Below are 24,890 nucleotides of genomic sequence, written 5' to 3'. Positions count from 1 at the left end.
TGGCAAGCTACCTGTGGCATATTCGATATGCCAAAAACAGTAACAACAAGACTCACAATGGAGATGTTACTGGTGCCTGCTCGAGCAAATCCATGAGCAACATGACTACAGTGCTACTGTATAAGTATGATAGTTTTTAAAACTAAAATCTAAACAACTTGTATTCCTAAAATTTAATTTTTATATATGACTGATGCCTAAATGTTTTGAAGAAATTCTATTTTCCTCCCTCATTTTACCCTTCCAGTTGTGAAATAATATTTGATTTAAGATGTTAAATAATAGTTTGATAAATCTAGTATATTTGAGTCTTAGTCACACCACTTAACTGCCTTTCAGCTATAAATACATATTTAGCTTCTCTAAGCATTAATTTCCCTTTTCTATAAAAAAATAATAGTTAATATCAAGATATTATAAGACAGTGTGTAGAATACCTCTCTCATTACCTTGTACTTAAATCTTGATGATTGTTATTACATTTTTGTTACTTTTCCTCATTGTCACAGACTGCTTTTCTATTGTCTTAAGACGATTTCTGTTGGAGTTTAATATTGCATAAATACTTTTGTTTTCTGTTTTTGTCAATAGACTAAAAAGGAAATAGAGGAGAAAGGCATGTGGACTCTTTCATCAAAATACAGTGATGAAGGAGTCTATAATATTCAATACAGTCTCATCAAAGAAGCTGAATACCACTGCTTACTCCATAGCCCCATTCCTGTGAAGTGCCCCGTCAGATTGCTGCATGGCATGAAGGATGACGTCATCCCATGGCATACATCCATCCAGGTTGCTGACCAGATAATCAGCACGGATGTAGATGTCATCCTCAGAAAATACAGTGATCACCGAATGAAGGAAAAAGCAGACATTCAACTTATTGTTTATACCATTGAGGACTTAATTCATAAGCTGTCAACAGTAGTTACGTAGAATCACAATTGGGATATAAACTAATGAGCAGAAGATAAAATGAATATCAAATGAAAAAAGTAATACTTAGGTTTTTCTTCCTTTTATTCTACTTTGAGAATATCATATGGCTGTTTATTTATTGATGTATTTGCACAAGTAGTAAAGAAAGTACCTGATGCTGTTAGAAAACCTTTCTCTTTCAAAGCTTGATTAATTTTTTTAATTTGAGCATTTCCTTTATTTTTCCCTCCCCAGCCCCAGATAGCTAAACATTTTCTACTTTTAATTAAATAACAGATATTTATGTTTTAATGCTTATGTTAACTGTGTCAGCTGAAGTGTTATATTTTAAATTGTTAATAAAGTTTCTTTTCATTTTTTATTATAAGTAGATATGGAGATACTTGCAATTCTGATCTTAAAATGAAGTTTACAAAATACAGGAAAATATTTATGAAATAAATATGAAATTATTAGCAAGGTGTTTCAAAGCATAACAAAGCTCAAAGCTACATTTTATTACTTTTACATATTACATGCTATCGTTAAGTTTAAAATTTATCCTTTTTTGTTTGTTCGGGTATCAGACCTGGGGCTCTACCTTTCGGGCTATCTGTTTTGTTCCCTAAATTTATCCTTTTTTAAAGGCTCAAAAATTTAGTTATATGATATTTTATATAACACTTCTAAATTATGGCTGATGTCATTTAAATGGCAGAACTGTATTTAATGTAGCATTTTCATAATCTAAAGCAAAGATTAATCTCTTTCACTGCCTACCTGCAAATAGTCCTTTTTTATTAATCTGAACATAAAGTACAATAGTCACATGATAGCTAAATCAGAGAACTTTCTGATGTAGATTAGAGAAGAAAATAGGAAATGCAGGTTTTGAAGGGTGTTTTTGGTTTTGTTTTCATATTTTGATTTGAGGCCACACCTGGCAGTATTCAGGGGTTACTCCTGGCAATGCTCGAGGGACCAAGGATCATCAAACTTTGGTCAGCTGCATGAAGTGCAAGCACCCTACCCACTGTACTATCGTTCTGGCCCAAAATGCAAAAATGTGTTAAATAAAAATGAGTCTGTGTCAGTACTGAGTTAAGTTGAAAAGATGACTTAGATCATTATAAAGGGCATAGAGATATATAAGCCTATATAAGTAGAAAAAGAATATCTGTCGAAGATTAACTAAATCATTATTAATGAGAGCCAATAAGTATTAAATCTGGTTCACAAGATAATTCAAGAAACCTTTTAGACAGCCAAGGGGCTAATCTGTTGTTTTGTTTTGTTTTTAATTCCTTTGCCTGATTTGCTTGAGCGGGCACGAGTAACATCTTCATTGTGAGACTTGTTACTGTTTTTGACATATTGAATACTCCTGGCAAGCCACCGAGAGTATCCCACCCGCATGGCAGAGCCTGGCAAGCTACCCGTGGCATATTCGATATGCCAAAAACAGTAACAACAAGTCTCAATGGAGACATTACTGGTGCCCGCTGGAGCAAATTGATGAACAGTGGGACAACAGTGTTACAGTGCTACTCCTTCGCCTTGAAAGAGATAACATAGCCGGCTTGACCACTTACAAGGTTAATCCTTAACTTGTGCTTGGAAACTTGGACGTTAGGGTTCCCCCAGTCCTCCAACTTAAAAAATTGTCTCCTCTGCCCAAACTGTACAAACAGACTGACTTACAGTCAGCCTGCTTTCCTTGCTTTCCTTCTAGGAGTCTGAAGTGTCAGTTGGAGTCAGGCAGAGACTAGGACCATTTCCCAGATACAACTCACGACTACATCTGTTTCTAAGGAGCTTTAACAAGCAGCAATTCTCTTGTGCTGTATCAACGTTGTGTCATCCTGCTACCCAGGAGAGAATTACTTGAATCTTGCACTTCATTTCCTAAAATTAAATAATTTCAGCCCTAACTACTGTTTTATTTTGTAGAACTTTCCCTGTTTGGGGGGGTGATAGGGGTTGTTTGGGGGCCATACTCAGCAGTGCTCAGGGCATACTCCTTACTCCTGTGATGACAGGGATCGGACCCAGGTGAGCACATGGAAGGCAAGCACCTTCCCCACTATACTGTCACTCGGGCCCCTGGAATATCTAGTACATCCTGATACTGTGATAAATAGCTTTGAATAGTGGACCACCGAGCTATGTCGTGATTATGAACAAATCAGAGAACCAGGGTCATCTTTGGAACCCTTGGTTCTGTCAGCATCATAAGCAATTAATGTCCCTGCAAGGTTTTTTGGTCTGTAAAGTAACACTGTAAACCCAGAAAGGTATAAGGATTAAATAAACCTTAAAACTTAGAGCTGTGAGGTGGAAGAATCACCATCCAGTAAGTCTGATGTGAAAAAAATGATAGACATAATTTATCATGGATTTAGACAGGAAACTGGAGGCAAGACAGTGGGTAGATCTAAAGCTGAAATTGCATCTTGCTAATTTCAAGATCCCCAATTGTTAGTTATGGTATCCTTTCTAATGTAAGTAGTTAGAAAAAGGGCCGAGGACATAGAGCATCATGCACTACATAACGGTTGGAAAAACTTTTAAGATTTAACCTAGCTTTGCAGAGATTAACCAGCACAAATCCCAAATAAACTTGAGCCAGTGTGATTTAGTCTATTCTAGTACATCACTAATTTCTTTATACCTATTATTATTTTTCACAAAAACTTTATTTTTCTTCCTAAAACTGCTCCATGCCATGTACTCAGTGACATGGAAAATAACTGAGCAGCCAGCAGCCGCTGAGTGCCTCAGCCTGGGAAAGTCCTGCATCATTTTAAAAGCAACATGAGCCTTCTAAACAATTCCTGCATGTACAATGGAAAGGAGAAGGCAAAAAGCTAATGGAAAACTAAGTGAGACCACATAATAATTTGCTTTTGCTGCATCTGTTGAGCTTAGAGGCATTTCCAAACACAAATCTAAACAGGATGCTGTTCTCTGAGCAGCCAAGAGAAAGGTCTGTGTGGAGAAGGGGAAAAGCGCTTCGGGCAAGACTGAATTCTATAAAGCACAGAGATAGAGGAAGGAGAAAATAACTCCCAGCATAACCATTTCCAGGGCCAAAGGGAATAAATAGGTCAGAGGATCAAAAATGTTGAACTTCTTTAAACAAAAACAAGACTCATTTTCCAGAGGAAGGTGAGTAGAATTTAGACATGCATTTAGAGATCCCCTTTAAGTGAACATGAAGAGCAACTTTTCGTTTAGAGTGGTAATCACTAAGTACATGTAATTTGATGGAAAATGTGATGCTTTGTTACATTTAAAGGATAGACCTAGAAAAACGCAACCTCTAGTATGTTTTTAATTTTTATTTTATTCTCTTGGACTGGAGCAATAGCACAGCAGGTAGGGCGTTTGCCTTGCATGTGGCTGACCCGGGTTCGATTCCTCTGTCCCTCTCTGAGAGCCCAATAAGCTACCAAGAGTATCCCATCCGCACGGCAGAGCCTGGCAAGCTACTGGTGGTGTATTCGATATGCCAAAAACAGTAACAAGTCTCACAATGGAGACATTACTGGTGCCTGCTTGCGCAGATCGATGAACTAAAGGGACGACAATGCTACAGTGCGATGTTATTATTTGTTTGGGGACCACACCCCATGGTGCTTAGGGCTTACTCGTGGTTCTCTGATCAAGGAATATTTCTAGCAGGCTTAAGGGACTGCATGATGTGTCAGGATCCAACTCAGGTCAGCTGTGTACAGGCAAAATGCCCTGCATGCTGTATTCTTTCCAGCCCTAGTATGTTTTTAAGGAAATTTTTCCCATTGGACTTACTGAGAGAGAAACTCCTACTGAAAAAGCTCAGATGTCAGCTTCTTGGTGAACACTTTTCATATTTATATTCATCTCTTTCATAGATGTGTCTGGGTCCTCTGTTCTGAAGCTCCCACCTGTTTTGACAGAACTTAATACTTCGAAATTATCCGTTTATATCCAGGCTCTCTCTCAAAGAACATTGAAATCAGGAGCTTGGACACTTCATCCTTTGCTTCTTCTTCCTCCCCTCACCTACCCTCAGTGCTGATCTTACCTTGAGTTCAGCTTTTGTGCTCTGCTCATGCTCTATTGTTCTTTTCGACAGTTTTATAAATAAAATGTATACATTCATTCCTTTTTATGGGGGGGACTCCCACACGGTGCCTGGGGGGTCTAGTGTCATAATGGTCACGTGGCAGGCTTTCTCCTTAGAACTCAGCCTTGTCCCCCATATTTCCCCCCTATATTCCACACAGATCTTTCTGTTGGCTGCTCAGAGCATGGCACACTGTTTTTTGGTGTTCAGAAGTGCCTCTGAAACTAACCACAAGTGTGTGGGGGGCGGTGGGTAGGTAAGATCGAGAAGAGACTAATAGGGATTTATCACACTGCACAATATCTGAGGGTTAAAAGTAGGTAAGGGATATTCTTGATAATCTTCCGTTATCAATATTGCAAACAGTGCCCAAAAGAAGAGAGAGGGAGGGAGAGAGAGAAAGAGAGAGAAAGAAGAAAAGCACCTGCCACGTGCCATGGAGACAGGGAAGGAAGGGTTTGGGAGTCGTGGGAATGACGGGAGGGAACCTGGGGACACTGGTGCTGGGAAATGTACACTGGAAGAGGGGAAGGATGGGTGTTGGAATACTGTATGACTGAAATCCTGTCATGATCAGCTTTGTAAGGATCTATCTCAACAGTGATTCAATAAAAAAAAAACTTTAAAAAAAAAAGTGCCTCTGAGCTCTCAGATCCTAGGCCTGCTTATGCAGACCTGATGGTTCAGTATCCCATTTTGCTCCGAGGAATTACTTGAACCCAGCGGTGCTGGCACCACCAGCTATGCCCTCTGATGCTACAGGGCTATACCCAACCATGTGAGGCCAGGGATCAAATCTGGGATCTAGCACCAGGCCTTTGGGCTATCTTATGAATCCCAATTTATGAATTTTCTTTCCTGCGCAGCCCACCTTGGGATGAGAAACTGTGATGGTCAGCTGGGCTGGGCTTCCCTCAATGGCTCTGTGGTTCTTGGAAGACACAGTGACAACCATGCCAGCCTGGCAGCTCTCAGGCTCCCTTTACTTGGTAGATCAGAAACTTCCAGAAGCCACTCACTGGGCAGCATGTGGCTTTGGTTTCTTGTTTCTCCCACAACCTCTGCAGAGCATCAAGATCTGGCCCTCGGGCCAGAGGAGAGGCACGGTGCCTGAGGGCTCCTGCTTTGCAGATGCCTGATCCCAAGAGTTCAAACCTCTGAACACAGGTGCAAGCTCTGTCCTGGCAGCTCTGTTGTCTGTGATCCCTGGGACCACAAATTATTTCTTGCTCTGGGGCACCCAGGTGAGTGATTCCTGCCTGCACAGCAGCCAGGACCACAAAAAGGGCTGAGGCCCCCTCCAGAAAGCACCACAACTAAAAAGATGTGTGAGCACCAGGTGGTCTCCAGTGAGTGATCCCTGGCGAGTGCCATAACCAAAATGTTTGTGCCTCAGTTAAACGAGTAAATCTGAGTGAACATACATGCAAGAGTAACCATCCTCGTGTCTGAGCACTGTGTCCAAATGCGTGAGCACCACAACCTGAAGCACAACCCCAGCAAGCATCACGGCGAAAAGTTTTAGTGCCACATCCAGGTGTGTGTGTACAATCCCATCTTAGAACCGCTACATCAGTGACAATGACAAAGACCAGGGTACAGGGAAAATTCCCGCCCTTGAATTTTCTATACACCTTTGTGTCTGGGATTCTGCCAATTACACTCCTTTTTTATTTTTTTTCTGTTTGGGTCACACCCAGAGATGCACAAGGGTTACTCCTGGCTCTGCACTCAGGAATTACTCCTGGTGGTGCTCGGGGGACCATAGGTATGCTGGGAATCGAACAGGAATCAGCCTCGTGCAAGGCAAATGCCCTCTCTGCTGTACTATGGCTCCAGCCCCTACACTCCCTTTTGACCTATGCATCTGACTGGTGCTCGGTGATCTTGGGCCTCCTTTAATGGTCTTTGACATTACAAGGGCACTGAGAGTGGACCTGACGCCTAGTACGAGAGCTCCCACCTCTGCAGCAACAAGGAAGAGCCCCAAGTTCTTGTTTTTACTTAGATGCTGTAGGTTTTTACACATCACCCGCATGCAGGTGATTCAAATAACATTTATCATTTCACACTGTTCACATGTGCTCCAAATCCATGAAATAAACTGCTTTCTGAACCTCAGACTTCCCAAATATAATAAGTGTAAACTTCATCATCTTTCCACTCCTAGGGCTGTGCCATTACCACAAACGATGCATGGTACACTGCTCCCTTTCTTATGCAAGCTAGACTTGGGAGTCACGAAGTCATTTCCTTCACCTTCACCACATCACGTCTGATGGTTCTTTATCCCTATGAAAAATCTTAGTCATTTGCGTAATGTGTTAGTTCAGGGGCTGGTTAATACCAACCAACTTTCAAGGATTAAAAAAAAATAGCTATGGTTATTTTGCGGACTGGAGTGATAGCACAGCGGGTAGGATGTTTGCCTTGTATGCATCTGACCCAGGTTTGATTCCTCTGTCCCTTTCAGAGAGCCTGACAAGCTACTGAGAGTATCCCACCCGAATGGCAGAGCCTGGCTAGCTACCCGTGGTGTATTCGATATGCCAAAAACAGTAACAACAAGTCTCACAATACAGATGTTACTGGTGCCCACTCAAGCAAATCGATGAACAACGGGACGACAGTGTGACAGTGCTATGTCTATTTTGCGTGTATGAAGACCTGGGTTCCTAGGTTCAATTCCCCAGACCATTGATAAAAAATATTTATTATTTAAAGGCTTGATCTGTAGCATGTGCCAACTTCTCAGGCATTTATTTCCTTGTCCTGGCAGATTTCAAGCCTACCACTGTGATGGAATGATAAAGCTGGGGAGAAAAGTCTAGGAGAAAGCTGCTATTTGTTCTTTATACTATTTAGAGACAATAAACACAAGTATCCTGAAACACTTAGAACAAATTGAGAAGTGATTCATTTTTAGTAACCTTTGTAACCCTTGTAATATGACCTTTGTCATATATTTATCACAGTGGTTTGTTTTCATACTTGAAATGCTTTCAATGGCTGATTTTAACAACTGGCTCTTGAAAGTTCTGAAAATTTCTCCCTGGGCTCTTCAAAGCAGAGCTGCTTTATAGTATGGAGCCCGCCCTACAGTCTAGCCTTATTTTCTGTTCAGAGCCTGGTACCTTTTTCATCTCAAATATGCTGCCTTTGTTAGCAGTGTTCCTGACCCCTGCTGTCGCACCCCGTCCACCTGGCAAACTCCTCTTCCCATTCATCTGGCAATTTTCTGTTCGTGTTTGAGAGAAAAGCCATCGTATTTACAGACCTTTCCCCTAACTCCTTATCCCCATCCTCAAGGTGTCTATCTGAATATCTTCTGCATATTTTTTACAAATCCCTTTGCTGGCATTTTGGTGTTGTTATTTGCAAGTTTAACTTTGCTGTTGTGTCACAGACGTATGTTGAAAAACCGGCTACAATACTAGTAGCACTCAGTAAACACAGGTTTGAATCAATGAGCCGATTTTCAGCCTCACCCCTGCCGCTGTCTTTTGCAGAGCATAGGCAACTTTTCTAAGTGCTTACCATGAATTTCGGGACACTTCTGAACTATGACTTGCTGTGGTCTCCTCATGTTTTTTGGCCACTGTATCCACTTGAGAACTGGGAGCTCAATCAGCAATTTAAAGCGGCCCAGATATTTTGTTACAATGGGAGGAATGAAACTTTGGCTACCAAAAGAATGCAAAACACAATCTGCCAAAATAAGGGGGGAAAGGCCAATGTCCATATTTTTAATTGTTTTTATGCTCTACTATCTTTCCTAAGTCCCAAGTTTCCCAAGATAATTGTGTTGTCCTTCAAGCTTCTTAAAGTGTAGATTCCATACAACAGTCAGACTGCATTTTTCCCCACCTTATACTAAATCTACTGCTCTCCTAAAAGTGCTATTTCCCCTCTATTCTTCGTTTTTCCTAAGTTCTCTCAACTAGACCTTCAACCTCAGCCTTTCCTCAGGCAAAGTACCCAACCATCTACTAAGTAATTTCCTTTCAACAGTCCAGACTCCAGTTCACAGGAAATTTCCTTCAACACGTGTTATTTAAGGATTCATTTCCTACAGTACTTCTGATTACTCTCAGGGATAGAGATCACCTACGCATGTACTTGTATTGCTTTATTTCATGTGCGTGAGTCAATTGATTCACCTGTTCTAGAGTCAAGAATTTATTTTATTCCTCTCTATCACAGCACTGGACACAGTTCAGCGCTCAAAAATGTTTGTGGAGGGCAGGGATGCGGCTCAAGTGGTCGAGCACATGTGCAAGGACTTGAGTTTAATCCCCAGCACAGCATGGTGGCTTAAAGTGGCATTTCTCAACGGTGGGCCTGCATGGTATTCCAAGGACTGCAGGTAAAAATCGTGTAAATTGAGAAGAATGTGTCAAATTCTAGGGGCCAAGACAGGACCACAGGAAGGAAGTGTCAAAGGGGCCATCACTTGGAAAAAAGATTGAGAAGCGCTAACTGAAGCAAACAGGAGATGGTGAGCTCCATGCCAGACACCCAGGCAAGCAATTCTCAGAGCTCCTGTAGTCTGGGGATCTCCTGCAAGAAAAAATTATTTTTTTTGAGTGAGTGGAAACAAAGATGGATGTGTTTTTCTCAAGACAAGTACCCCAAGGCTTGCATAAGGCCAGGAGAATGCAATCTTCCCCCCCCCACACACACACCCCAATGTGATTTGATATCCAGGAAGACAAACTGGATATAATCCCTTCAGCAGTTATAAAAATATCCAACTCACTTATGTCTAAGGATTTCTCCTAAGGTCTTGTTGGTTTACATCAAATAACCTCGGGGCCAGCTGTGTCTTCCTTGGCGTTTCTTTGACATAAATAGCTGAAAACGTCACATGCCACCCACACTTAAGAGTTGAGTACACTGAGCTTTAATTTATAAGCTTGCTGTGGGTTCTTTCGATTAATGACAATAATAACTAGAAATGATCACTCTGGACAAGAACTGAGTAAGGTAAAGGGACATACATGAGAACCTTTCAGTACCTATTTCGCAAACCAAAAAGAGAGAGAGAGGGAGGCAAGAAGGGAGGAAGAAAGAGAGAGACAGAGAGGTATGTCATAGAAGCAGGCTGGGGAGGGGAGTGACAGGAGGGAAGGGGGACATTGGTCTTGGGAAATGCACACAGGTGGAGAGATGTGTTGCAACACTGTGACTGAACCCCAGTCATGAACAACTTTGTAACTGTATCTCACGGGAATTTCAATTAAAAAAATAATTTTAAAAAAATTAAAAAGAAAAGATTTTTAAATAATAAAAATACGCTGCCAAGCTATTGTCTTGGACTGAGTCAAACTGAATACGTCAGTTACGTCAGTTTCCCACCGGAATGGAAGTTTCTGGAGGAGATCTATCTGTCTGGTCACAGAATAAATGAAGAAAGGCGGCACTCGGCCCCTCCCCTGCGGGCAGTGGAGAAAGGCATTGGCCACCCCTGACAGATGGACCGGACGCATCCTCCGCGCCCCTATTCTCCCCCCACCCGCGTGCCGCCGAGCTCGGGGCCCGGGGACCACCGCCTGGGTCCCGGGAGGGGAAGAATCGTGCAGCCCCCAAGGCAGCTTCGGGCGGGCGGGCGCGAGGGGGCGGGATTGACTGACAGGCGAGAGCGCTGGCTTTGGGGGCGGCTCTTAGCAACGGCCGCGGTGTGACCCTCGTCAGCCCGGAGAAAATCAAATCATTGTACGCGTCTCCCCGGCGCGATGTAGCAGCGGCAGCCGAGCGTGCCGGCGCCTGTTCACTACCTGCTCATCCATCCCCTCTCCGGGTTCCTGGCTCGGCCAAGGGCGCCTGCCAAGGCGGAGAGACCAAGTCAGCCTGCCCCTCTGCAGCCGGGCGGGGGGTGTCCAGACTCGATCTGTGAGTCCCTGACCCTCCTGCGCGCGTGAGGACCGACGGGTCCCGGAGGGAGGGTTCGGGCTGCATCTCCGCGTGGCGGGCGCGGGTGTGGAGGTGAAACCCAGAGGCTTCATTGGCTCCCGGGTGCAGACCACGCCCGGCTGGCTGCCCGCTGGGCCCGGCCGCCGGCCCCATCCCCGCCGCGCTCGCCGGGCGCCCGGGCTGCTGCGTGCTATTGTGTGCATGCGGGTCCTCCCTTGTGTTGCAGAGATGGCGAACCGGGGCCCGAGCTACGGCTTAAGCCGCGAGGTGCAGGAGAAGATCGAGCAGAAGTACGACGCCGACCTGGAGAACAAGCTGGTGGACTGGATCATCCTGCAGTGCGCCGAGGACATAGAGCACCCGCCCCCCGGCAAGGCCCATTTTCAGAAATGGTTGATGGACGGGACGGTAAGGCCGGCGGGCAGCGGGCTGGGGCCGGGCTGGCCAGCGGCGAGACCCTTCAGGGCTTTTCCTTTCCTTTTATTTATTTATTTATTTTTTTGATCTGGGGGTGCGGGCGGATGGGGAGGGGGAAAGGAGAAGTGTCCGCGGCCCCTGCCCCGTACCTCCGGGGGAGCCAAGGGAATGCCCCGATTTTTATTATTATTATTATTATTATTATTATTATTATTATTATCATCATCATCATCATCATCATCATTTTGCTGCGTTGCGAGCTCCCCGCATTCGTACTTAACTAGCGGATTCTCTCCCCCCCCCCCGCCCTCCCCGCCCCAACTCCTCTGAGAAATTGCAGCTGTTCTCGGAGTTGTTGGCAAAATCGAACGATGCCCTTTTGCTTTTTCTTTTTCCTTCCCCTAGTGTGGGTAAAAATAAGTATTTATTTGTAGCTGAATCGGTTTGATTCATCAGCTCATCCGGGGTCATTCCTATCCCAGGGGACGAGGGGTTGTACTAGCATACAACAAAGGGAAGTCGGGGGCTGTGGAGGGTCCGGCTACCGGCCGATTTCCAGGGCCAGGCACCAGGCACGGACCTTGGGGTGCTCAGAGTTTGTAGGCTGCGCGACTCTTAGGAAACCAGGGAATCCTCGCTTGATGGCTCCTGAAAACACAGATGCTTGTGTGTGTTTGTGGGACTGAGCCAGACAAGCCCATCTTTCCTCGCGGGCTGTGATTTACTGTTACATAACTGCTATCTTAGGAGGCTTTCGCGGGGGTCCCCAGCACCGGGTGAGAGTCTGGGAGGAGAGGAACCAGATTGGTCCTTTCATCCATCACTCAGCGCCCGTGGGATGACACTGAACCTTGATTCTGAGCTCCCTTTTGATAGAAGAAATAACAAGAGCCTAATTATTTGCTCTAACTCAGTCCCTCCGCTGAAGGTCAGAAATCAGGGCCTCATCCCAGCACATCATGCTCTGATGTCAATATGCTCCCCTCCCCCCCACTCCACCCCCATGAAAGGACCAGAGAGCCATCAAGGAAGGAATTCCCAGACTAGTGGGAAACATAGACTGGAGCTGCCCTGGCACCCCAGTTCTCTGGGCCTTTGGGGTTCGGTGTGGGAATCCCGCCACACAGCCCTGAATCCTTGTCATCTTGGGGTGCTACACTTGACTGTGGCTTGACTGTGGCCAAATCTGGGCCTTTCAGTAGCTGGCAGGACTGATGTGGCCTGAGATGGCCTGAGAGGTAAATACAAAGGGGATACACTGAAGCGTTGATTTGTTTCCCCTCTTCTCCCTTCAGGTCTTGTGCAAGCTGATAAACAGCCTGTACCCCCCAGGACAAGAGCCCATTCCCAAGATCTCAGAGTCAAAGATGGCTTTTAAGCAGATGGAGCAAATCTCCCACTTCCTAAAGGCTGCAGAGATTTATGGCGTCAGAACCACTGACATTTTTCAGACGGTGGATCTCTGGGAAGGTAAATCTCTCTTGGTGCTTTAGGCCTGTGGGATTGTTCTCCCCGCCCCCTCCTCTTTGTGAAACCTGCTCTCAGTGTTCTTGCTGCCGCCTGCGGGATGGGGGTGGGGGTGGGCTGGTGTGTGGGGGAGAGAAAAGGGGGTGTTATCAGCTGTCATGGGAAGGGGTGTTAGTTGGCCTCTATGTTATGCTGTTAAAAGGGTCACCCTTTTCTAAGGGGAAGCCCACCCTGCCCCCAACCAAGACGCAGCCGGGATCAGAGCCAGCTAATGAGCCAAGAGAAGCCTCAGTGGAGGGGAAGCTAAAATGGTTACACAGATGCTTTTCATTCCTGCTCCCCCTCCCACAATGCTTGCTGCAAACAAACGGGAGCCGCGCAAGTGGTGGGCGCCTGCTCTTCTGACTCACCAGCAGCGCGGCTTATAGACAAAGCCGCCCGGTGCAGTTTTGTCATTCAATATGAGAAATAAATAGCATCTCAACCTCTTATTAAGCTATCATCCGAGAGCTTGTTGACTCGAGATCCATGTTTTTCTCGAGTATGACAAATGCTTCTTCCTTTGAATTGACTTAAGAAATCTCAGGAAGCCTAGCAATCAAATCATGTTTCTGCACACCCGGATCCCTCCACCCGCCGCTGGAGACACTCCCAGAGTATGGAGTTATGATCCTCAGGTGCCGCCCACCTCAGGCCTGCCTGAGGCAGCGGATGGGGACCAATCCTAGCGGGGCTGTGCTCTCTGCTGTTGGGTCATGTCCGTCCTGGGTGGCCCAGCCAAGAGAGCACCCAGGGCAGTGCCCCAGATGACTCGGCTCACAGTGAGCAGGGGCCAGCTTTCCTCTCATCAAGAGACAGTGACATTGTCACGGGGATCCAGATGGTGGGTTTGGAATTGATGGCAAGGAGAGGCCCTTCTCCTACTTAAACTAACCCTGCCTTCCTAGTGCACGTGCTTCCACTGACGTGCAGGACACGTTTCTTGATTTCCTCACAGGTGAATGATTAAAAGCCAAGGGATCCCGTGGCCAGGAGAAGGGAGGGTGGGGCTTTGAAGGCTGTGAGGCAACAGAGCCACTCCCAGGGTTTCATGGCTGACCAGACAGGTATCCCGTTGGTGAGATAGTGCCAACAGGGAAACTCATGTTTAGGAGTTTCGTAGTGGACTCTGGAGACCATGGGGCCTGGTCACCTATTGCACAGAGAGCAACTCAGACTGGGGACATGGGAGACAGCCTTAGCAGGGATACCCCATAACCCCCCAAATTAATGAGGCTTGGGCCAAAACTGCTTACCACAGAGTGCAATAAGCTGGGGAAATAAGTTGCTTTGAGGCAAGACAGGGGAAGGGAAGGTGTAAGGTGCATCCCTGAACTGAGAGAGAAAGGCCTGGGTGAGACCTTCCTGCCAGAACCGGTGTCACTCAGCTGGGACCATGAGTCAGCTAAACTTAGGGCTGTGGTGGGGCAGGGTTGGTATGTTTCTGGGGGGCCATTTGCCCACAATTCTATAGCCTGAGTGTGACCTTAATGCTGGCCTCCCCTTCCCATGTACTCTTGTTCATTCCTGATTCTGCGCTGTGGTTGGCGGCGATGGCCTTGGGCCAGCCCTGCCTGCCTCTGCCCCATCGGTCTGTTCCTCCTCTGCAGGAGCTTTATGCCTGACAGCTTTCAGCCCCTTCTCCCCTAGTCGCCAGCTTCCCTTGGAGGAGTCGATGTGCCAAGGCTGCCTGGTGACGGGCTCCTCCACCTTTAGACTCCTAAAGCCGAGCCCAGGCTTGCCCAGTGCCTCTCTGTTGAGGATTCGGGATTCAGATAAGCTCTCTGTCCCCAAACTTCTTTCGATGCAAGGTGCAATGTTTGAAATAAACCCAGGGACAACCAGAATAAAAGATCCACGGTTTGAGAAAGGAACACAGGACTAAATGGTCCACGAAATCTAGCCACAGAAATATTCTAACCACCTTGGAGAGAAACTAGTGGTGTTACGTTCTATTTATTAGGAAGATGGAAAGGTGACTGAGACCCTGGGCAGGGGCTAGGGAAGTCTGACTCTTAAGATGAAGGACTGGAGCAATAGCACAGTGGGTAGGGCATTTGCCTTGCACGAGGTTGACCCAGGTTCGATTCCCAGCATCCCATATGGTCCCCTGAGCACTGCCAGGGGTAATTCCTGAGTGCAGAGCCTGGAGTAACCCCTGTGCATCGCCAGGTGTGACCCCTACCCCCCCCAAAAAAGGTGAATGCCTGGTAGGTTCCTCTCAGACTTGCAGTGAGTGCCCCGGAGAGGACTGCGTTGGGCCATGGCAACTCTGACCCGGAAAAGGGTGCTCTCTACTAGAAGACAGGGTTCAAAGGAGATAGTGTGAGAGAATGAATGCATGCAAGATTGGACACTGCTCCTCAGTAAAGCAAGCTTGTTCTAAAAGGTGATGGAGTTCAGGCTCCTGAGTTACAAATTAAACTGCCCCTAGCGAACGTTCTCTATTGCTCATTAGTGAACTTGCCTGAAGTTCCATCTTCTCACTTGTAAACTGGGAGGTGCTAGTGGGTATTTTGAAGGTTTGATCTGGGAGCAGATGAGATCATTCATTAGAAGTCTTTAGAATGGTGTCGAGCTATATAGTATATAATAAATACTGCCTCTATTAAAATTACATGTCAGTGACCTGTCCATTGGAAGACTAATGGAAAAGGAAAAAGGCAGAACAGGCTGGAAAGATGCATTTGCTGTCTTGGAACAGATGAACATTTGAAGTGGGTAGGGTAGCCTGCCTCATCCATCATCATCCCTAGTGGATGACAGAGAGGGGCTGGATTATTGGCATTTTCCATCTAAGGTTATTACCTTCTTGTTCGCTTTTTCCTTAATGTAGCACTTTGACATTTTGAGCCCCAGTAAACAGTCGAGGTACAGTGGAGAGAGTATGTGAGTTTTGGAGCCAGGTGGCTGGCTTGGACACTTTTTTTTTTTTAACTATATCCTCCCTTTTATGACCTCCAATGAAGCTAATTAGCTTCTCAGCCCCAGTTTCCTTCAGTGTACATAGGTCCAGCAGGGTTAAATGTATAAAATGCTCCATCCGTGTCTAATAAGCCTACACAGTCGTTGGTTTCTTTAACTTCATCAGTACCTAACTTTGGGGGTCTTTTGCCTAACTCTGTGGCCAGCCTTGGTCACGTAGGCTGTAGAATGTCAGAGCGGGTAAGGCTAAAGGTCTAATTAAATCTGATTACTCTCGTCAGTAGGCTTTCTGGGAAGGATATTGAGCACATAATTTGGTCTTGCCTTCCTGGTCCCCACCTTTGGGATTGAGAGACAGGGAGGTGTGATTTGCACTGGCCTGGGATGCCTGGAAGGTCCAAATAAATTCTCTGGGAAGGTGTCACTATATATGTCATTCCTCAACAGCAAGAGCAGAACCCACATTTCACGTCATTTAAGAGTTATTTTGAGATATTGTGAGGCTACATGGAGTGACATGAGAAATCACGAATGCCGTTTCTGGAAGCCTGCTTTTTGGTCAGAACAGTTAATTTCCACATTTACTCTGTGTTATCCCAACTGTAGTATTCAGTGGTGATTTCATTCTGTGGTAGCTCATGAACTGTCTTTGCACCTGACCTGCCCAGAAGGCTTGTTAAAACACAAATTGCAGGACCTCAGCCCAGAGGTTGTTAGGTGTTAAGCCTGGGGTATGGCTCTGGAATTTAAATTTCTTACCGAGTGGCAGGTGATGATGATTCTGCAAGTCTGGAAACCTCACTTGGAGAATCACTAGCTGCAGTTTATCTGGGGAGCCAGCAGCACAAACCCCCCACAGAGCAGGCCCAACCGACCTGCTCACGTCTCTCCTTTGACCACGGCAGTCTTCGCTCTGCCTTGAGTGGAGAATTGGGAGTTCTGCCAGAGTTCTTACTCAGCGAAAGAAATGATTCCTTCACCCATTTACCACTCTCTAAGTTCCACAGAGATGAAAAAAGTTGGTATTTCTATGACTAGGCAAACCTGACAGGATGGGCTGGAGCGATAGTATGTGGGTAGGGAGTTTGCCTTGCACGCAGCTGTCCCGGGTTCGATTCCCAGCATTTCATATGGTCCCCTGAGCACTCCCAGGAATAATTCCTGATGCAAAGCCAGGAGTAACCCCTGTGCATCGCTGGTGTGACCCCGTTCCCCCCCCAAAAAAAAACCTGACAGGAAAAGGAAGTAGTGTTGAAGCTAAGAGTTTTGTCTGTAAGGCTGATTTTTAGTATTTTAAACTATTTATCCACCATAACTTTATTCACCTAGATATTTCTCTCTAACCATTTTTTCCCCTCTCTCTTTACTTTTTGGGGGTGGGAATATGGCCACACCCAGCAGTGTCTCAGGGGTCATTCCCGTCCCTATGGCCAGGAGTAACACTTGCAGTTCTCAGGGAACCAGACAAAGTGGCAGGGATGGAACCAGGGCCAGTTGACCTGGCTGCATGAAAGGCAAGTAAGTGACTTATCACCCGACTATCCTCCCAGCCCTTTCTTTACTTTTCTTGTCTATCTTTTCTTCCAAAAGACTGCAGAAGGTATCATGAGAGTAATAAGGTTTTAATAGAATAAAACCTTTGTTCATGGATCTTTACAGCACAAGCACTCAAAATTAGGGTCGCTCAGAATATCTGGATTGGACTGGGGCTTCTTACAATGCAAGACCGCTAGCTTCACTCCCCGGACATGGTCATTTAGTAGTTTGCCGTGCAGGCTCATACTTGGAGAGACACTGCTTTGTGACAGTGCTACACAGAGGAAGCACTCTTCATCCCTGCCATTAGCAGGGAAGAAAAGGCCAGGCACAGTTCAGATGGTGAGCTGTGACCGAGAATGAGGCTCCTTCTCCTGCATGACTCACATCCCTTCTGATGTGATGGTCTCTTCCTGACAGCCACACCAGAGCTCAGGCCCATTTCTGTTCTTTGGAGACATCTAGAAAATTCGCAGCACCTACTTGGTAATTGTCCTGAGAACTATTTTTCTTTCTCTTGGAAGAACAGCCTTGAGCCCTGGGTTTCAGGCAGTCTGGCCGAAGCATGTAGAGGGGAGTTTTTAGGAGTGAAGAACTTTTTTTTTCTTTTTGGGTCACATCTGGCAATGCACAGGGGTTACTCCTGGCTCTGAACTCAGGAATCACCCCTGGCAGTGCTCAGACGACCATATGGGATGCTGGGAATCAAACCCGGGTTGGCCACGTGCAAGGCAAACACCCTACCCACTGTACTATTGCTCCAGCCCCTAGGAGTGAAGAACTTTCCATAGGGCTCTCCGTTGGCTCCCAGCTTGGATCATGGCCCTTCTAATAAGCTGTTTAACTATTTGTCTGGGAGGGGATCTCTCAAGGAGCAAGTGGCAAGTTTGCCTCAGTACCTAACGCATGCCATATAGTGGGACTTTTAGAAAATTTATGTAATTATGTTGGAATAGGGCTTGTCTTTTGGCCTGGCTGCATGAAAATTAGGGATTGTCACAGATATTTAAGAGTCACCGGTTATTCTAGTTTGGGTATCACCAGGTAAAACCTTTGCTTCTCAAATTTGCCTGATGGTCTGAAAATATATAAAAATATAAACTCCCCAGCTCCACTCTGCCTCCCAAGCTTGTCTCTTAAAGAGAATGACTGGGATATTAAAGTACACATTTATTTTTCTTTTTCAAATTTTATTTTATTAAAGCACCATGGGCGGGAGCTATAATGCAGCTGGTAGGGCGATCGCCTTGCACATGGCCGACCCAGGTTTGATTCCTCTGCCCCTCTCGGAGAACCCAGCAAGCTACCAAGAGTATCTCGCCCTACCAAGAGTATCTCGCCCGCATGGCAGAGCCTGGCAAGCTCCCTGTGGCGTATTGGATATGCCAAAACACAGTAACAACAAGTCTCACAATGGAGACGTTACTGGTGCCTGCTCAAGCAAATCGATGAGCAATGGGATGACAGTGACAGTGACAGAAAGCACTGTGAATTACAAAGTTATTCATAGTTGGGCTTTTGACTACAAAGTTCCTCATCACACCAGTGTCAACTTCCCTCCACCAGTGTTCCCAGATTCCCTCTCCTACCCCCAGCCTACTATCTTGACAGGCACCTTTTAAATTTAGTTATTAACATTTGAGTCTCGCAATTTCAGTGTGGTTGACTCTGGTTGGAGCTTTACACCTTTGCTTCCCTCCAATTCCATTCTGCGATCCAAGAAGCTAAGGCAAGCCTGCTGTGAAGCAGGCTGGTGTTTTAGGCAGATGGAACACTTGGTTGTGATTCAAGCAGTTTGGCTTTTGTCATTGTACATCTTAAGGTTGTCCATGAACTCCTAGATGCCTTGGGTATTTAATAACTATTTTTGATCCGCAGTTACATGAATTAGTCTCTGCGAATAAGCCCTTTCTCTGCACTTGATCTCGGCTTCTGAGGGGGGGGGGGTGAGGCATTGGCCTTTTGCCCTTTTTCTCATTCTGTATGTACTGGAATCCCTCGTGAGGCATGGCAGACAAGAAAACAAACCAGAGGGAAAAACCTTGACCAGACAAACCAACCAGCTAGAATCGAGCTGGTGGATAGTGGGCAGATTTCTGTTCTTCTTGTTACCAGCATTCTAAACTATAATTAGCTTGATCTATACACCAATGAGAGATTTAGTCTCACCTGCTTTTCCTGACTTGAATCATATTTAAGTGGAGATTTGTAAATAATTGTTTCAAATTAAAAATCACAAGAGTTAGGACCATTTGGGGCCTGGGGGGATAGAATACTTGGGTGGGCACCTGCCTTGCATGAAGTGGCCCAGGTTGATGCCCAGCACCCTATATTCCCCCAAGCCACCTAGGAGTGATCCCTTAATGGAGAGCTAGGAGTAGGCCCTGAGCACAGCTGAATGTAGCCCCCAAACCAACCCCTTACCTTCCCCCGCAAAAAAAGAAGAAAAAGAATTGAAGATGTTTGGAGTTTGGAGACGTTTGGAGACTTTTGGAATCTTGTGGGCTTCAAGATCTGTATCCTAGGTTTGTCCTGCGAACGCATCCCTCTGTCCAGTCACTGGTGAAGCCATAACAACCTTTAGTGGTTGTCTCTTATCATTGGCAAATCTGTGCTTTGCCAGCCTGTCATGGGGGAAGAAGGGGTCTGAGGAATGGCAGTGCGGACTTTGTGTTCAGACATCTGAGTACAAGCGATGTAGTTTAGTTGTTGGGTAGCTCTGGGCACATCAGCTATCTCCCTGGATTAGCTTTTCCCATCACAGACTTGGAAGAGCAGTCCAACTCCATAGTGTCTGTGTCTTGTATAATAGTCCAGGCCTGGTTACCCAACCTTTTCTCATCTGTGACTCTGACCGCCTTGTTTTCTTTCTCTGGCCCTCTCTCCAACAAGTTTGTCCCCTAGGCTCATGTCGTGGCCCCCCCATTGATGTGATTCTTTACTGGTAGTTCCTTGGAGTATCCTGGGGGCCCAAAGGGAGCTTTATAGGTAGGTAGTGGTTGACAGTGGCTTCTCTAGGCTGGAGTTTATAGTACTTCTCTTACCTTGGGACTTCCCATGGACTGGAGTGATAGCACAGCAGGTAGGGCATTTGCCTTGCATGTGGCCAACCTGGGTTCGATTCCTCTGTCCTTCTCAGAGAGCCTGGCAAGCTACCGAGAGTATCCCGCCCACATGGCAGAGCCTGGCAAGCTACCCGGGGCGTATTCGATATGCCAAAAACAGTAACAACAAGTCTTACGATGGAGATGTTACTGGTGCCCGCTCGAGCAAATCGATGAACAATGGGACTACAGTGCTACTTTGGGACTTTCCATAAGGAAAGCATTTCCAATTTGTTTCTATAGTGATGACTCTTCTCACTTGGTGCATTTGACATAGCATCACTTGGTGCTACATCAAATGCAGCAAGTTTTTCTGGGATTATGGAACATATTCACTAACTAGTGGCTTTGGAAGTGGCTGAACCTGTAAGTTGAGCATTTGCGGTTCCTGGGGTGAGTTGTTAGGAATCAGGCTTCACATGTCCCCAGATCCCAAACTTCCCAACCTGCCCTTTAGAGCTGCCAGAAAAAAAAAAAAGATTTCCTGTATGCTCTTGGTATAGAGCAAAAACTCGGATGTTCCCGAGACTTCCTGTGTGCATTTCCCTGACTTCTCTTTCATGACTCATCATTTAAGAACAAACCCTCTCCCTCTCTCTTCCCAAATATCATCGCTTCAGTTCTAGTCAGAAAAAGAGAAGGGAGGGGGTCCTGTTATACAGTGACAATACAGAAATGCTTTTCATCTGCAGGAGAGAAACCATCCTCACAGCTACCTTTGTGTTCTTCTTTAAGTCAGCCTCCCTTGGGCCCTCCCCCTTCCATCTCAGCCCGGATATTCCATTCTCCACCAACCCAGCTCTTGCCTGAGTTCAGGGGACTCTGTAGTGAGAGCATTTCACCTCTCTATCCATCATTCAGGATCCAGGAAGTGGCCCTGTGGCTAATGTGGGAGGTGGAGGGGAGGAGAGAGAAGGGATAAGAAGGATCATTTGTCTGTCTTCCCTTCGACTAAATGGACATCCTGACCAGCACTACCTCCGTGGACCTGAATTTTTAATTGGATTAGCGTCACAGGCCATTCTCGCTTTCTGTCTGCCTTTCCCGTGTAATTCTGTACTCCCCTGTGGCCCAACTGCTGCAGCCGGGCCGGAAAGACCACAGATGTTTCACTCCGGCTGGAGTGGGCCTTTTAATGTTTCCCTTTTAGGCTCTAGCTCCCCACCAGAAGGAGCGCTACCTTCCTTCACAGACCTCTGACTTTTCCCCTTTCTCCTCCACCTGACATCTTGCATGATACTTCGTTCTGGTTCTCACCAGCAGGATAACACCACAGAGCAGCTCATTCTCCTGGAAGGGGGACAGCAGAGAGGACCTGAGCCACAGCCTGGCCTGTAGGCTGTACTGGCCTTCTCCGTGGGCTAAGGGTTGCTGGGCGCCTCCAGTCATAGTGACCCGAACTTCCATTGTATAAGGAGGGCACACCGAACTTCCATTGTATAAGGAGGGCACACAGCTCTTGCAGCTCTTGATTTGTTATTCTCTCTCTCCATTCTCTCTCCTGTCTCTTTCCCACAAGACAAGTCTTCATGGTGTCTCCTTAGCCCCTTCATGGTGTCTCTTTAGCCCCTTTCAAACAGCACTAAATAAAGGGCCTGATCACTTGCGTCACACCGAGTGCTTCCTATGTTCTTTTGCTCTGTTTTGTGTTGTGTTGTCAGGTGTTTACCCCACAGCCAAGGAAATGCTCATGAGTGATTTTAGACCCTCTTCACCTAGATAAAGCAAAAGAGAGAAGCCACTTGGGCTTTCGCACAGTTGGTCCATGCAGCTAACTTCTCTCTCCAGTTTCCTTTCCTTCTTCCAGCCCTGAGGAAATGCTCCTTCGCCAAACCACAGCTTCCTGTTGAACTTCCTTCCGAGATTCCAGCGCCATCCTTCCAGATTTCTGGTCCCTGATACATACATGGTTTTAATCACTTTATTGGTTTCTAGGAAAGGACATGGCAGCTGTGCAGAGGACTCTGATGGCCCTAGGCAGCGTGGCAGTCACCAAGGATGATGGCTGCTACAGAGGAGAGCCATCCTGGTTTCACAGGTAAAAGCCTCGGGCCCCCTGCAGTAGAGGATGCTTTGACATCTGAAGCCTTCCACCTCTAGAGAGGCTTTTAAATATAGAAACTCCTTGTAGCATGGTCTCAAAGGCCCCATGACTGTTTCTCTCTTAGAGCTAGGAAAGGGCCTCATGTCACCCATGGTTTCACCAGGGGCAGAAGCAGTTGGCCCTCTATTATAGGACGTGGGCCCGCTCTGCCCAGCTTCTGCTTCTCGTAGGCTGAGTAGGACTAGATGGCTTTTCTCAGAGCTGACTTGATGGCTGGTTCTGATTTTATTGTGCCGTAAATAGCCCTGAATCTGTCTTTCCATTGAATGCAGGGAAACATGTCTCGTTTGCCCAAGAAGAGTGCTCTTATTCTTACAGGAAGCCTGGTGGGGATAATAACAGACAGTTGGGCCTTTTCCTAAAGTCATTTTTATTTTTTGCTGTTGTTTGGGGGGAGGAAGGGGCTAGGTAGCTAAAAGTCAATTGAATATCTCCACGGGAGTTGCAGGCTAAAGAGCACTCAGGGATGGAACTCAGGGCCTCACACATGCAGTGTCTGAGCACCAGTCTCTCAGCCACATCATCAGCTCAGAGAAAAGAGCATCTTGTAGTAGATAAGTATTTATTTTCCTAATCCCTGGTTCTCATTGGCAATCGTCAAAGAACACCAGCTTGTGTTCCTTAAAATGAACTGGGTCTGAAAACTCTCTAGGCATTAGCCAATTAAGTCTGACTTTAGTTCCTTTGTTTTAGTGACCTACCATAGACCCTATAGTCAACGAGATTATTTGTTATGTGACTCTTTTTTTTTTTTTGTCCTGTTTTTTTTGGTCACACTTGGCGATACTCAGGGGTTATTCCTGGCTCTGCACTTAGGAATTACTCCTGGCAGTGCTTGGGGAACCATATGGGATTGCGAGAATCGAACTTGGGTCAGCCACGTGCCAGGAAAATGCCATTCCTGCTGTACTATCGCTCCAGCCATGTTATATGACTCTTTTTTATTTTTTTGCTTTTTTGGATCACACCCGGTGATGCACAGGGGTTATGCACTTTTGGCTTATGCACTCAGGAATTACTCCTGGCGGTACTTGAGGGGACCATATGAGATACTGGGAATCGAACCCAGGTCGGCCGCATGTAAGGCAAACGCCCTACCTGCTGTGCTATCTATCACTCCAGCCCCTGCTATGTGACTTTTAACTTAAGGTTCCTGACCTCTGGACCAGAGTAGCAAATTTCTTCTCATCTTCTTCTCAGTTCCTCAACTCTAAAATGGAGTGTTCCTCCTTAGCCTTCCCCAGAGAAGGTGGACTGGGATTATGACAGGCTGTAACAAAAGGAACTGGTTTTAATTTTCACCAAGGCTTAAAGACTGAGAGAAAAAGAGGGAAATTATTCAAGGGTGAAGCCTCCAGAGAAGTAGCCATGAATTTTTTGCTGGTCTAGAAGACCAGCTTGACTTCTGAGGAAAACTTGGGCGGAGTGCTTGGGTCTTGGCCCAAGACAGGGCCAGAGCTCAGAGTAGGCAATAGTTCAAGGTCAGAACATTAGTCAGGAAGGCGCATAACTGAGAGTAGGGCCGGAGCTCAGGGTAGCCAAAGCTCAGGGTCAGACTATGGCTCAGGGTAGCTCATGGCGGCAGATGAGGGCTGTTCTTCTATGTGCTGACCCCCATAGAGCCTGTTTAACTGCAGATCTTGCTGTATTGTTTTCTTTTTTTCCTTTTTGGGTCACACCCGGCGATGTACAGGGGTCACTCCTGGCTCATGCACTCAGGAATTACTCCTGGTGGTGCTTAGGGGACCATATAGGATATTGGGAATCAAACCTGGGTCGGCCGCGTGCAAAGCAAATGCCCTACCCACTAGGCTATCGCTCCAGTCCCCATCTTGCCATGTTTAAAAACTGTAAAAGTGACCTTATTCCATCTTATCCCTCTGCGCAGGAAAGCCCAGCAGAACCGGAGAGGATTCTCAGAAGAGCAGCTTCGCCAGGGACAGAATGTGATAGGCCTGCAGATGGGGAGCAACAAGGGAGCTTCCCAGGCAGGCATGACCGGGTACGGGATGCCCAGGCAGATCATGTGAGACACTGCTTCCTGCCCCCACCCCGTTAGAGAGGATGACTGCTCCTCGCCAGCCTCTCTGATAAATAGTTAGTCACCTTTGACCTTCCTCCGAGCCTCCCTCCCTGGTGTTTGCAAGTGCCGCATTTCTGCTGACCACCCGCGTTGCCTACTGCCGCCACCTTCTGTTCGTTTAGAACTATGCAAAGACTCCACTTCCTCCTCCCGAGCTTCTCCTCTGTCCTGAAAGCCTCTGTCTGGTTATTTATTTATTTATTTGCCAAAAAAAAAAAAAAAAAAGTCCCTCCTCCACCGAATACAAGCTCCAAATAAACAGATTAGTCTTGTGTC

The 24,890-nt window shown here is 46.4% G+C and overlaps 2 protein-coding genes across 4 annotated transcripts in view; both read left to right on the top strand.

Annotated features, from left to right (window-relative positions):
• The window catches only part of ABHD10 (abhydrolase domain containing 10, depalmitoylase), a 22,861-nt gene extending 11,542 nt beyond the window's left edge, over window positions 1-11,319 (top strand). Inside the window, exon 5 of one of the 3 annotated variants that reach the window (XM_055125577.1) lies at window positions 11,166-11,319. In XM_055125577.1, coding sequence (XP_054981552.1) covers window positions 11,166-11,198 — 33 coding nt within the window. In that variant the 3' untranslated portion in view covers window positions 11,199-11,319. Of the gene's footprint in view, window positions 1-591; window positions 5,848-5,892; window positions 6,150-11,165 lie in introns of those variants that run through there. The other 2 variants (XM_055125578.1, XM_055125576.1) reach the window with 2 other exon arrangements.
• TAGLN3 (transgelin 3) lies at window positions 11,017-24,890 on the top strand. Its single transcript, XM_004606725.2, has 4 exons — window positions 11,017-11,347; window positions 12,652-12,826; window positions 22,363-22,465; window positions 24,420-24,890. Exons 1-4 carry the CDS (start codon window positions 11,141-11,143, stop codon window positions 24,559-24,561), a joined length of 627 nt encoding a protein of 208 aa, XP_004606782.2. The 5' UTR covers window positions 11,017-11,140; the 3' UTR covers window positions 24,562-24,890.

The sequence above is a fragment of the Sorex araneus genome, chromosome 2 (assembly GCF_027595985.1).
Source record: "Sorex araneus isolate mSorAra2 chromosome 2, mSorAra2.pri, whole genome shotgun sequence".
Lineage (NCBI taxonomy): Eukaryota > Metazoa > Chordata > Mammalia > Eulipotyphla > Soricidae > Sorex > Sorex araneus.
Note: the sequence above shows the minus strand (reverse complement) of the source record. Positions and strands in the feature narration are given on the sequence as shown.